The sequence below is a fragment of the Balaenoptera musculus genome, chromosome 10 (genome assembly GCF_009873245.2).
Source record: "Balaenoptera musculus isolate JJ_BM4_2016_0621 chromosome 10, mBalMus1.pri.v3, whole genome shotgun sequence".
Lineage (NCBI taxonomy): Eukaryota > Metazoa > Chordata > Mammalia > Artiodactyla > Balaenopteridae > Balaenoptera > Balaenoptera musculus.
In genome coordinates this window covers 85,555,194-85,566,820 of record NC_045794.1, presented here as the reverse complement: position 1 = coordinate 85,566,820, position 11,627 = coordinate 85,555,194, and the positions used below count along the sequence as shown (strand labels likewise).

At 51.9% G+C, this 11,627-nt stretch overlaps 1 protein-coding gene across 1 annotated transcript; it reads right to left on the bottom strand.

The window, feature by feature from the left end:
- Nucleotides 1-7,074: 7,074 nt before the first annotated feature.
- ASCL1 (achaete-scute family bHLH transcription factor 1) lies at nt 7,075-9,263 on the bottom strand. The gene is made up of 2 exons (XM_036866970.1): nt 8,495-9,263; nt 7,075-8,149 (listed from the first exon to the last, which is right to left on the bottom strand). Exon 1 carries the CDS (start codon nt 9,214-9,216, stop codon nt 8,542-8,544), a length of 675 nt encoding a protein of 224 aa, XP_036722865.1. The 5' UTR covers nt 9,217-9,263; the 3' UTR covers nt 7,075-8,149; nt 8,495-8,541.
- Between the last annotated feature and the right edge of the window lie 2,364 nt (nt 9,264-11,627).

The window sequence follows — 11,627 nt, the reverse complement described above, 5'->3', positions numbered from 1 at the left end:
TTTTCGCTATATATGTTTCATGAATGTAATTGCTTATGTGACATATAATTTCCTGATACACAAGAATAAAAGACCATATCCTATTTCATTTTCAACAGAATTTTCTTGAGCACCTACTATGTGCTAGATACTATGCTAGGCACTTCTGCATAGTCTATTTCATTCTATCTTTATAATTAGCCTCACACATAGGTGTTATTATCTCCACTTACACAGATGAGGAAACAAAGATTTGTGATGATGCATGGAGAACCCCAGCAAAGTCTCTTGATCCCCAAATCAAGTATCTTCCAGAACAAAATTATGTTCAAAGAAAATCAAAAGGAATCTAAGGAATCCCTCCCTTCCTCCCTCCTTTCATTTCTCCCTTTCTTCCCTCTTCCCTTGCTTTCACATGTTTTCGAGTGTCAAGCATGTGCCAGAATATTCTGAAAGCAGGGAATATTTTTGGCAATCCAAGAAAGATGGCAGAGAACATGCTCTCATACTGGTGGGGTTTTCAGAAGCAGACAAGCATAGAGTTGGTCTTTGGATCTCATTGAAGAAACTATGGGCTGGATTATGGTGGAAAGAACATGGAATTTGGAGTCAGACAAACCTGAGTTCAAATTCTGACTCTGCCACTACCTGGCTTTGTGATCATGGACAAGTCACGTAACCTCCCTCAGCCCCTCAGTTTTTTCATCCATAAGGCAAATATATATAATAATACACCATCTTATAGGATTGCCCTGATTATTAGCAAAATAAGATGCCTGGCACTTGGAAAAAGCTCAGTAACAGGAGCTGAGGGTGTAGCTACTTTAACTATATCCTTTGTAGGAAAAGGTCTTGCTCTCCTGCTCTGGGCTGGGAGGTCTGTTCATCTGTCCATCCTCACACCTATCTCCTATGACCTCTCCCAGGCACCTTGTGCTGATTCTTCCAAAGAAGAAGCTGGGAGTATCTCCTCGCATCTGACACTGCTGAAACCGCACTCAGGCGGCCTCCAGCTTCTTTGGCTTTGAAATCCCTGCTCCTTTGGCTGGCGGGCGCTTCAAGGGGTGGAGGGCCAATTCGCCATGGCGGTTTGTATCTGCAGCCGGGCTGACAGGCTGGGAGAGGAAGGCGTTAATGTTTTCTGACAGGCGACCCCTAATTGTGGGAGCTTTTCTTCTTGGGCTTTCTGTGAAATTCTGACTTAGGCGAGCAGCATAACAAAATGGGAGGGCATTGAGCCGGGCTTGCACTACACTGAGCTGGGGGGAGGAGGGGGGTCGGGGGGGGGATGCTGGCCCAGCATTATTCATGAAGATTTTCAGCTGTTTTTGTCTTTTAACTAAACTTTGAGTTTGATCAGAGGGCTGGCCGGCCTCCCTTTCGCCAAAGGCCCCGCTGGCACCTGGACAATGGATGCAGACTGTTTTTCCTGGTAAAAGAGCAGAGCTGGGGGAGGCCGAGGGCTGTGTGTCCTGGAGGTGGGAAGGGAGGGCTGGGCGAGGGGGGGCAGGTTTACTACTGTCCTGGTCTTGGGCAGAGGGGTGGTTACTGATAGAATTTCCAACTCCCCCCAACACAGGCAGGCACCCTCTGACTGCTGAATTTCTAGGCTCTACAGCTTCATCGATGAAAATGCACACAGCTGCTGGTTCTCCCGTTTGCTGTTCAAATGCCACACTCCCTTCCCCTCCAAATAGCTTTCTTCTGCTCTGTCTACCCCACTGCACTCCCTCCTTCCAAAGGGCCCACTGGCTGGAGTAAGGTTCCAGTCTACAAGTGTTTGGGTGGTGCTGCCTTTTATTGTTATTATTATTATTGTAAATAACGACGGCGAAGAGCAAATAAGTGAAGAAAGGAGAGGGAGAAGGTGACTCGGATGATAGTTAGAGACCCAAAGAAAGGCAGGCAGAAGTGTTGCGCCCCAGAAAGGATTTAGGAGCCCAGAGGTGGTGGTGCTGGGCAGCCCCCAGCGGCGGTGCAGCTTCCCTGCCTGCAGGGGAGCAGGGAGTGGGTTGGGCGCGAGGTGCTCTCCAAGTGCTCTCGCTTTTGGCAGGTGCCAAGCTTTTGTACCCTGCATCCACTTCCTGCCCGGACAGCCCGGACCCAGGGCCCAGTCCTCTCCAGCGTACTTTGCAGAAAGTGACTCCCTTTAAGGAGTGCGGGTTGGCGCCTTTCCCCCATCTCATCCCCAAAATAGCCCTGGTCGCCAGCGCATCAAAGGCGGCTTTGTGAACGGCCGCCTGCAGGCTGCCTGGAGGGGGGCGCACGTGGGACGTTCTGGGAGCGCGTCCCACTGCCCTCTCCAACCTCTCTCTCTTCTTTCATTCATTCTTTTCTCCTCTCCTGCTTTGTCTCTATCTCCCTCTTGTTTTTCTCCTCGTCTTTATCTCTCCATCCTTCCCTCTCTCCTCCCCTCCCCCACCTTTCCTCGTTTTTTCCCTCCTCCTCTCTCTTCTCCCCCCTCCCTTCTCTCCCTCTCCCTCTCTTCCAATCTCTTTCTCTCGCTCTCCTTTTTCTCTCCATCTCTTCTCCCTCTCTCCCTTCCTCCACCTTTGTCTTTCTCTCTCTCTCTCTCACCTCCGTCCTCTTCCTTTTTCCCACCTCTCCCCTCCAAGCGGGCGACCAAGCTTCCTCTCCCCTCCCCCCCCACCTCCCCCACCTCCCCCACCTCCCCCACCTCCCCCACCTCCCCCATCCCTGCCGTCAGGTAGCCGGGCGAGGCCCAGACGCGCGCAGCTGACAGCGGACGCATGCCTGCAGCCAATCAATGCCCGGATGCGCTGCTGCTTGAATAAATCATTAAGCCTGACACGCGCTCGGGCCCGCGCTCTGCGCTGCAACTTGCTTCCTGCCATTAACCTACACACCCTCTTTTGTAACAACCTAATCTTGCATACAAAGGAAGTAGGAATATAACTTCAACCTGCGCTGGAGCCCAGCCCTTGGCATTCGCAGTGGGAAAAAGAACGTTAGTGTCAGCGAATCCACTTCCCTCCTTACCTTTGAGTCCGGATAACCGGGAGTTTCTCAGGAAATCCGAAAACAAATCATTTCTTGGGCCAGGAGTGGAGAGACGGAGAAAAAAGTTCAGAGACTTCTCAACAATAGGAAAAGGGAAACAGCGTTGAGGGCATTTAGTACATCAGAGAAGCATCCATAGTGTTTTAAAAACAGGTTGCCGTAAAACAAGCTCGGAGAGCTCGCTCTAGAAGATATAAAATAAGACAAGTCCTAGAAATGTTGACAAAACTTAATCATGTGTCCCTCCCTTTTTAAATGAGTGCGTAAATGGATGAGTGAATGAATGGGTGAATGAAAGCATGAATGGCTGCCCCACAGCAGCATGGTCTTTAGCTTGGTGGAAAGTCCCCAGCACCACCTCTCTACCTGGTTCAGGGAGCTCGTGAGAAGAGGGTGTCCCTCGTGCTGATATAGTCAGGGACAGCTCTAAAGCCCTTTCATTTACTATTCATCTGGTGATCTATGCAAGGGAAGGCATTTTCCTCATTTTCCAGAAGAGAAAACTGAAACTGACTTCTTTTACAAACTTTCAAGTAAGTCATTCCCAGCTCCAAAACGTAAAGTGATCTTCCAGAGTTTGGTTTTGAATAGAACTAGGTTCACCTCTGCCCTACAAAGTTTCTATGAGTCCCTGAAAATCTTACACAAAATGAGTATTTCCCTGAGGTCCTGCGGGAGAATAACCTGGTTATCAGCCAGGGTCAGCAGGAGCCGGTAGCACACTTGAAAGGGCAAATGAAAAGAGTTTAATGGAGAGACGGAGGTGGGTGGAACTAAAGGAATCAAAAGGTTGCAGCACCCAGAGACTAGGAACGAGGGGGAGCCTTACCATCTCTGGCTTGCAGGGGACAGAAGAGGAAGCTATTACCACATCTCAGCAAGAGCTGTTGCTATGGGAGAGAAGCCTCCTGACAAGAGCTGTCCTGAGACCAAGAGCCACCGCCAAAGCAACTGAGGAGCTTTGCAGGGAGGAGCAGGGATAAAAGTGTCCTGACCTACCCCCACTCCTACCTCACAAACTCCTAGTGGTGCCTCCTAGTGGCCAAACCCAGCAGGAAGCCAGAGGACAAGAGACACCTAGTGAAGAGGTCCACAAAATCAGCTTCCTGAGATGCAGAGCAGGGCAGGAGCTGGAGAGATTCCAGTGAACAAGACAAGTAAGGTCCCTGTCCTCATGAAGTGTACCTTCTACTAGGGGGCAATTGATAGCAATTGTATAAACAAACAGGTGTTTTTTGTTTGTTTGTTGGGTTTTTTGTTTTGTTTTGTTTTGGTAGGACTAGATGCCAGGAAGGAGAAACAGCATAATGGATAAAGAGTGACTGTGGCCAGGGGAAAGCTGCTTTAGACAGGATGATCAAGGAAAGCTTCTCAGAAGAGGTGGTGTTTGAGGTAAGGTGACCTGGACTTCCCCCGGGAAGCCTACCTTGACTCCACATCTACTCCCAGACTTCTTTTCATGTGCTTTGTGGGTAAGCCTCAAATCTAGGCTGATTTAGATACATCAACTAACCAGTCCCCATGAAAATGAGAGACTAGAATAACGCCACCAAGTGCTCATATTTACACATAGCTTGTAATCTCCCCTACAAGGTCCTGTGCTAAGTCCTTTACGTAGCCTCCTGTTGCTGCTGTGGCTACCCTCAACCCCACGTTATAAACAAGAATACTGAAGCTCAGAAGGAAGGGGGTGTCGATTCCCTGCTCTAACATCCCAAGCCCTGCAAGAACAGCGAAGTGTAAATGCATACTCTACTCCCTCTTTCTTACTAGCCTCAGTCCTAGCCCTTTGACGCTCTAGGCAGAGGTTTGACCGGTGTCTTCCTTCTTCGGTGGGCCCGTCTGATATGAACTTGACATAGCTATTTCTCCATGCACATCCCCCTACTCCCAGTTTAACAATGTGAAAGGCAGAGTCAGGGAGGTGAGACGTGTGTCCCAGTAGCTCCAGCACAGCCTCTGATAATACTCGCATTCAACAGTTTTGCAGCCAGCAGCGGGTCTATTTTTTTTCTTTCTCTCTCGCACTCCCCCGCTCCTCCTGGTCAATTTCAGGAGGCTCCAGGCTGAATTCGGTGGTCTCCAGGCCATTTTTTTGAAGAGGTAAGATTTCTCAGTCAATAAAGTCAAGGCAGTTTTCTTCCCCAGCACCCTCCTCCCCCCAAAAAAAGAAAGCGGGAGTTGGGGCTAAGACAGGGGAGAGGCCGCGACTGCTAGCCGCTGGGGTCTACGTTTTGTATTTCGCTGACAGCCCAGGGCCGCTCCAAAGCCCGCCGCGCAGCCAATGGGCAGCGGTGATTTATGGAGCTGACTAATGCTGGCTGAATGCGGCCTCTCAGAGCGCCCTGAATGGCTTCCCTTCGCCGCACAAGCCCCGGCTTTGTGTTGCTAAGCGATTAGAGCAGATGTAATGAGATTTTGCCCAATCCCCGCTTTGCCCTTTCCTAGCTTCGGCAAAATTGTGTGTGTGTTTGTGAATTTTTAGAGTTTGCCTCCGCATTGTGGCAAACAACGGCTAACTTTGCCCCGAGTTTAACGAGACTGGATATCTCCCATTCAGAAGTGAGTAAAAGAACACCTGTCTTCACAAGGAGAAGGGGGGAAACATCCCCTTTGTGGGGACTGAAACATTATCCTAATGTTATATTCATAGCCATAAATGACTTGCTACACTTTCTTTGCGTACCTTATCTGGAAACTTGCAAAGGAGCTAAATTAAAAGAATAAGAAATGCATGGCGGGAGGGAGGGGGGGACCCAGCTCTGGTCCTCCAAATGAGAAGATAAAAATAAAGCAGGCATCACAAAAGCATTACTTCCCTCAAGTAAGCTCTAAATTGGCCCACTGCTGGCAGAAAGTCCGATTATTTATGGCGATGAGGAATTTACTGATTTTTTTTTCCGCCTTAATTACGCTCATCTCTTTGAAAGGGACTGAAGCCTCAATGTGCATTCTATAGAGGGTCATTTAGCAAAATGACATCAGACGCTGTGGCGTGCTCCGCGCATCGCGGCTTTAAAAAATGATTATTCTGTGCCACTAAATGGTATAGATGTCCCAACACAGACTAGATTTTTAACTCTGGAAGACGTGCTGGCTCCCTGCTCTTTGTTGGGTTTTGTAAGATGCATTTTGCGCTCGGCTTTCCGCTTGGCTGGAGACACGCTAACTGAATCTGCAAGTAATGCAAGCGGCGAGCGAGGAGCCGGCAAGAGGCGGAGTAGGATTCTGATCACGTCCGTGCTAACTGACAAGAAGCAAGCCAGCCAAAAACCCACCAATTTCTTTTTGAATCTTGGTAATTGGGTACTTTTACACGCAGCTCACGCCATTCGGATAGAGTCACAAGCTTAGATAGGCCAGTGTCTCAAAGCGACCACACATTTCTAAGGCTTTCATTTAAATCTAACTCCTGTAAGAAATTTACATCATACGTGCCCTTTAATTAAAACCAATATGGAAAGTGTGTGCTGTGGGGAAAAGGAGTAGAAAATGCATGCCTGGCAGTGAAGGAAGAAGAACACACCTACCACTGAGAGTGTGGACAGGGCTACCTCCCCTAAGCCCAGCCTCAGGCACCAGCAACCTTTCTCCCACCCCTAGCGTTCATTATCTCATCCAGCCCTTCCACAGTTTCACAATGAGAAACTCGGAATGGGGGTAAGGGTTAGAAACTGGGGTGAGGACCCTCTCTTTCCAGTTCACTTTTGGAGGAATTTTTTCACTGTAAAGCCATGTTATCAAAAGGTGATGTAGCCATTAATCACCACCTATTCTCTAGGTGTCTGTGTACATTTGCAACATGAACGTCGAGAAAAACCATATACGTGTGTGTGCATATATATATATATGTACATTCATCATAGAATCATCTTGGATAGGACTGGTCACAGCACTTATCTTTGTCATTTCTGCCACTTAGCATGTTTCTTACCACCTTCTTCTCCCCCGCTCTTTCCCTTTGACATTTTCATAATAACTTGGGCAGGGGCAGTAGCGTCAAAGAAGACTCGGAGGCAGCTGATTATTTTCATTTGTAAAAAAAGAAAAAGTTTTATTATGAAACTAGTTTGTATAAAACAGGGTTATACATGGGTTTTTTTTTTGTAAGTTTGTAATAAAACAGTAAGAAAAAAAAAAGGCAGTGATAGAAATTTCCCAAAAGGCAACCCATCAAAACCAACTGGCTGCCACTTTGCGTTTGGACAGTAGCTGCATAAACTTTGTTCTTCTTGAACAGTATTTAATAACATCATTAATACATTAACAAAGTTTCTATAAAGTAAGACACATTGGTGCTGAAGTACATCTGGTGGCCTTTTGATCTCACCTATGAGGACAGTTCTTTACAAAACCACATAGGGAAAATGGCAGTTGTAAGGTGAACTACACATCTAAAATATGCAGAGGTAATAGCATTACATGTTAAAGTATCAAGATATACACATTTTAAACCATTTGTACAAAACTCTATAAATTTTTTCTCTCTCTCTTATGTACAAAAATATCTTAATATATCCCCAAACTGGTTAGGATAGATACAAATAGATTTTTCTTATAATAAAAAAAATTCACAAAAGATTGGAAGCATTCTATGATGAAAAAAGTAGAAAAGATGGTGTGAGGGAGTGGAGCTTGGGGAGGGAGCCCCCACCCCTCCCGCAGAGGATTGGGGTTTCAAAGAGGATACTTTCACTGCAGACAAATGTCCACGGCTTATCGGGATGGAGGATACAGAGACGAAAGACACCAACCCATTTCTAGAGGGCTAAGAACTGCGCTTTCAGAGGGGGCGGGGAGGTCAGCTCTGCCTGTTAGTGGTGGGTGGGAGTTTCTACAGGGCGTGTGCTGCTCCCTTCCGCCAGGAGCCCGCTGTTTTTGCACACAAGCTGCATTTTGTGCATTGACTCGGGCCCTAGTCACTCTTTCTATCTCCGTGAATGATTGGAGTGCAAAGATACTGTTCTGAGCGCATTCCTGTTTTGCGAGAGCCTTGCTTCTCAGGCATGCGGCGCTTAGTTGGCGTAGGGGTTGGTTGCCTGGATTTGTTTGTTTTCTTCTTCTTCTCTTCTTCTTCTTCTTTCTTCTTTTTTCTCCCTTTCAACATCGCTGACGAGAAAGCACTAAAGATGCAGGTTGCGCGGTGGCCCTGTAACATAAGAATGACGGGAGAGGTTAGTGTGCACTTGGAGGCCAGTAGTGGGAGGAAAAGGAGGTCTGGAGACAGATCTGTCAGGTAGAGCGCCTCTTTTGACAGGTCTTAGTACTCGGTTCCCCGCCTCAGCTCTACCCTCCAGTTTTGGAGACCTGGACAAAGCCACTCTCAGAAGCCAAGGCGGAAACTAACATACCAGGATTTGAAATCGACGGACTTTAACAAATCCTTTAAATCAACCCCCCTCCCTCATCTCCGTGGAGACTGTCCCCCTCCTACAGAAGAAAAAGGACGAAGGCAAGAAAATCCCCCCCCCGTTCCCTCCATAATGCAACCTACCTGCTTCCGAAGTCCATTCGCACCAGGGCCTGACCAGGCCGAGCCCCTCAGAACCAGTTGGTGAAGTCGAGCAGTTCTTGCTCCTCGGGGCTGAGAGGGTCGTAGGAGCCCTCGTCCGACGAGTAGGATGAGACCGGCGACCCGGCCATGGAGTTCATGTCGTTGGAGTAGTTGGGGGAGATGGTGGGCGACAGGACGCCCGCCTGGAAGGCGGCGCTCACCGCGTCGTGCTCGTCCAGCAGCTGCTGCAGCGCTCGGATGTACTCGACGGCGGAGCGCAGCGTCTCCACCTTGCTCATCTTCTTGTTGGCCGCGCCGTTGGGGACGTGCTCCCGAAGGGTGGCGAAGCCCAGGTTGACCAGCTTGACGCGGTTGCGCTCGCGCTCGTTGCGGCGCGCCACGGCGGCCGGCTGTTGCTGCGGCAGGCTGTAGCCGAAGCCGCTGAAGTTGAGCCGGCGTTTGCAGCGCATCAGTTCGGGCGAGGACGAGCGCTGTCGCTTGACTTGCTTGGGCGCTGACTTGTGACCGCCCCCTGAGGGCTGGCCGTCGGCCGCGGGGCTCAGCTGCGGCGCCTGCGGCTGCGGCGGCGGCGGCTGCTGCGCGCTCTGCGCCGCCGCGGCCGCCGCAGCCGCCGCCGCGGCCGTGGCAAAGAAGCAGGCTGCGGGCGGCAGGAAGGGCTGCGGGCCGGCGCCGCCGCTCTCCATCTTGGCAGAGCTCTCCATGCGCAGCGGCCGCCGAGGAGTCGCGGGATCGGAGCGGTCCGGGGACGCGAGGTGCGGGGCGCGCGCTGGGGGGGACACAGACAGGACCGGGGTGGGGGGTGGGACACGAACAGAGAGGGAGAGAAGGGGAGAGATGAAGAGGGAGCCCGGGGGGAAGTTACAAAAATACAAAATCCCCGGGAGACTTCTTAGGGTGGGAGCAAGGAAGGTGCAACTGCTTCTCCTCCTCCCTCCACTCCTCCTCCCCCCTCCCCTCCTCCCTTCGCAGGTTGGCTTCGGGAGCCTCGCGTGGCGCTCGCGTGTGAGGCTGCCGCTAGCGCCTTCTTATTTAAAAAAAAAAAAAAAAACAGCAGAAGAAGCAAAAGTCGGTGGTGAGCGCGCTCTGCTGAATCTTCTGTTCTTCTCCCCTTAGGGCTGCGCTCTCTTGCGCCGGGTCTCGGTCTCTCCAGCCGCGGCTCGGGCTGTTTGTATTATTTTGTTAACCCCCTTTCTTTCTGATTTCCTTCTTTCACTCGCCCTCCTTGGCCGGCTCCCCGTCGCTGCGCCTTCCACGTTCCCTGGCCAGAAGTGAGAGAGTGCTGGGCGGCTGGAGTGCGGCCGCCTTTTCAATGGGACACCCAGCCCCACGCGCAGCCCTGGCCCCGCCTCGCCCCCCACTCCCCGCTGCTGCAGCGAGCGGCTGCAGCCCCCCCCGCCCCCCTCCTCTTACCTCCTCCTCCCACCCCCTCCCTAAACTCCCCCTCCTCCCCTCCCCTCCCCCCGCCCGTCCCCCGAGCCCATTCCTTGCAAACTCTCCATTCAGCCGGGTTTGTTGTTGCAGTGCGTGCGCCTGGCGCGTGCCGGACTCCCGGCTGAATAAACAGGCGGCGCGCTCAGGGCGGGCGGCAGCCGGGGGTGGTTCTAGAAGGGGGGGGGAGGGGGAGGGCAGCGTCGCCGACGGGCCAATAGCTCTGGAAATTGGGGGTGTATGGGTGGCAAGGTTTGGGGTGAAGCGTCCCGGGATTCTCCTGAGAACTTGGAGAAAATCACAGGGAAGGGTTTGGGCAGAAAATGTGACACGGGGCGGTGTGGAAGTTGGGGGCAGTGAAGCTCCGTTTTTTTCCTGTTTTCTTCTCCTACCCCACTGTCGCTCTCTTGGGGGGTTTTCGATGCTCTTGGGAGCGGAAGGAAATTTGCTACTGAAGTTCAGAAAGATGGGGAGGACTTCGTGGGACTGTTAAAGTACTGTTAAGACTTAGGTTCTGGTCCCAATGCATCCTCTCACTAGCTCCGTGACCCTTAAGTAAGTGACATCCACTCTGAGCCTCAGTTTCCTCGTCTGTAACAACAGAAGGTTGGATTAGGTGGTCTCTAACGTCCCATCCAGTTGTGAAAGCTAGGATATGCCCCCTACAACTGAGCAAGTGTGGAGGAGGCCAAGAAGAAGGGAGGTGATCGCTTTGAGGGGTGGTGGTAACCAGAGCTGTGGGGAGACAGGTGTGTATGGCCGGGATACTCTTCCAGGATGACCTAGCTGCCTGTAGCATCGCCGCCGCGCCCCGCCCCCCCCTAAAAAAAAGATTATTTCCGGACCGGCTAGGGGGATGCATAAAGAGGGGAGCTCTTTGGGGTATTCCCAGGGTGGGTCTGAGAAAGGAGACGGGGGGAGGTGATGGAGCTTGGGGGTGGGGCGGAGCAGCGTCGCTGGTTGTTCGGCGCCGCTGCAGGCATCTCGGCGGCCTTGGCTCAGCCTCCATCCCGCCCCAGGCGTGTGCCCGGCGGGCCGGTGGCAGGCGACTGGGAGCCGAGCCCGGCCGGGCCGCGTGCTGGCGCCGCGAGGGAGGAGGAGGCGCTTGCAGCCGTCGCTCGGCCGCTTGGACGGCGCCCACCCAGGCGCCCTTCCTGGGCCCTCGGCCCTGGCCCTGTCTGGCCAGAGCCTGGTCCAGCTTCGGGGCTCCTTGGGACGCGGCGCTGCGGAGAAAGCGGACGGAGCAAACGGGTCCCATCTCTGTACCGCTCTGGTGGAGGGAGAAGAAGGAGACTGGGGCGCGTCTCAGGCGGGGTCTACACAGCCGGAAAGAAGCAGAGTGTCACCATCCGGTTGATTTGTCCACTAGAAATAGGCAGTTTGGGTTAGAGACCTGGGTACAGGGATGCTCGTGTTGACTTATCCCAACAATTGCTTCTCATTGAACTTCCCTTTGTGGAGATGGGTCTCTCTCTAAAAGATCGTGTGGGTGACCGGGGAACCTCCTCTGGTATGGGCGAGTGGCTATGAGTGCTGTCGGAACAATAGTGGTGGTGAGGGCAGTGGGGTCGGGGTCCCGAGGTGAATCACATGTCAGCCTCAGTTTCTTCTTTTAAGACAGATGCGTTTAGGAAGCATAGGACTGAATGGGGCCGACAGAGATCAGTTCTGTAAACTTGCCACC

Coding starts and splice junctions, on each gene's coding strand:
- ASCL1 (XM_036866970.1), bottom strand. CDS start 9,216: ATGGAGAGCTCTGCCAAGATGGAGAGCGGCGGCGCCGGCCCGCAGCCC.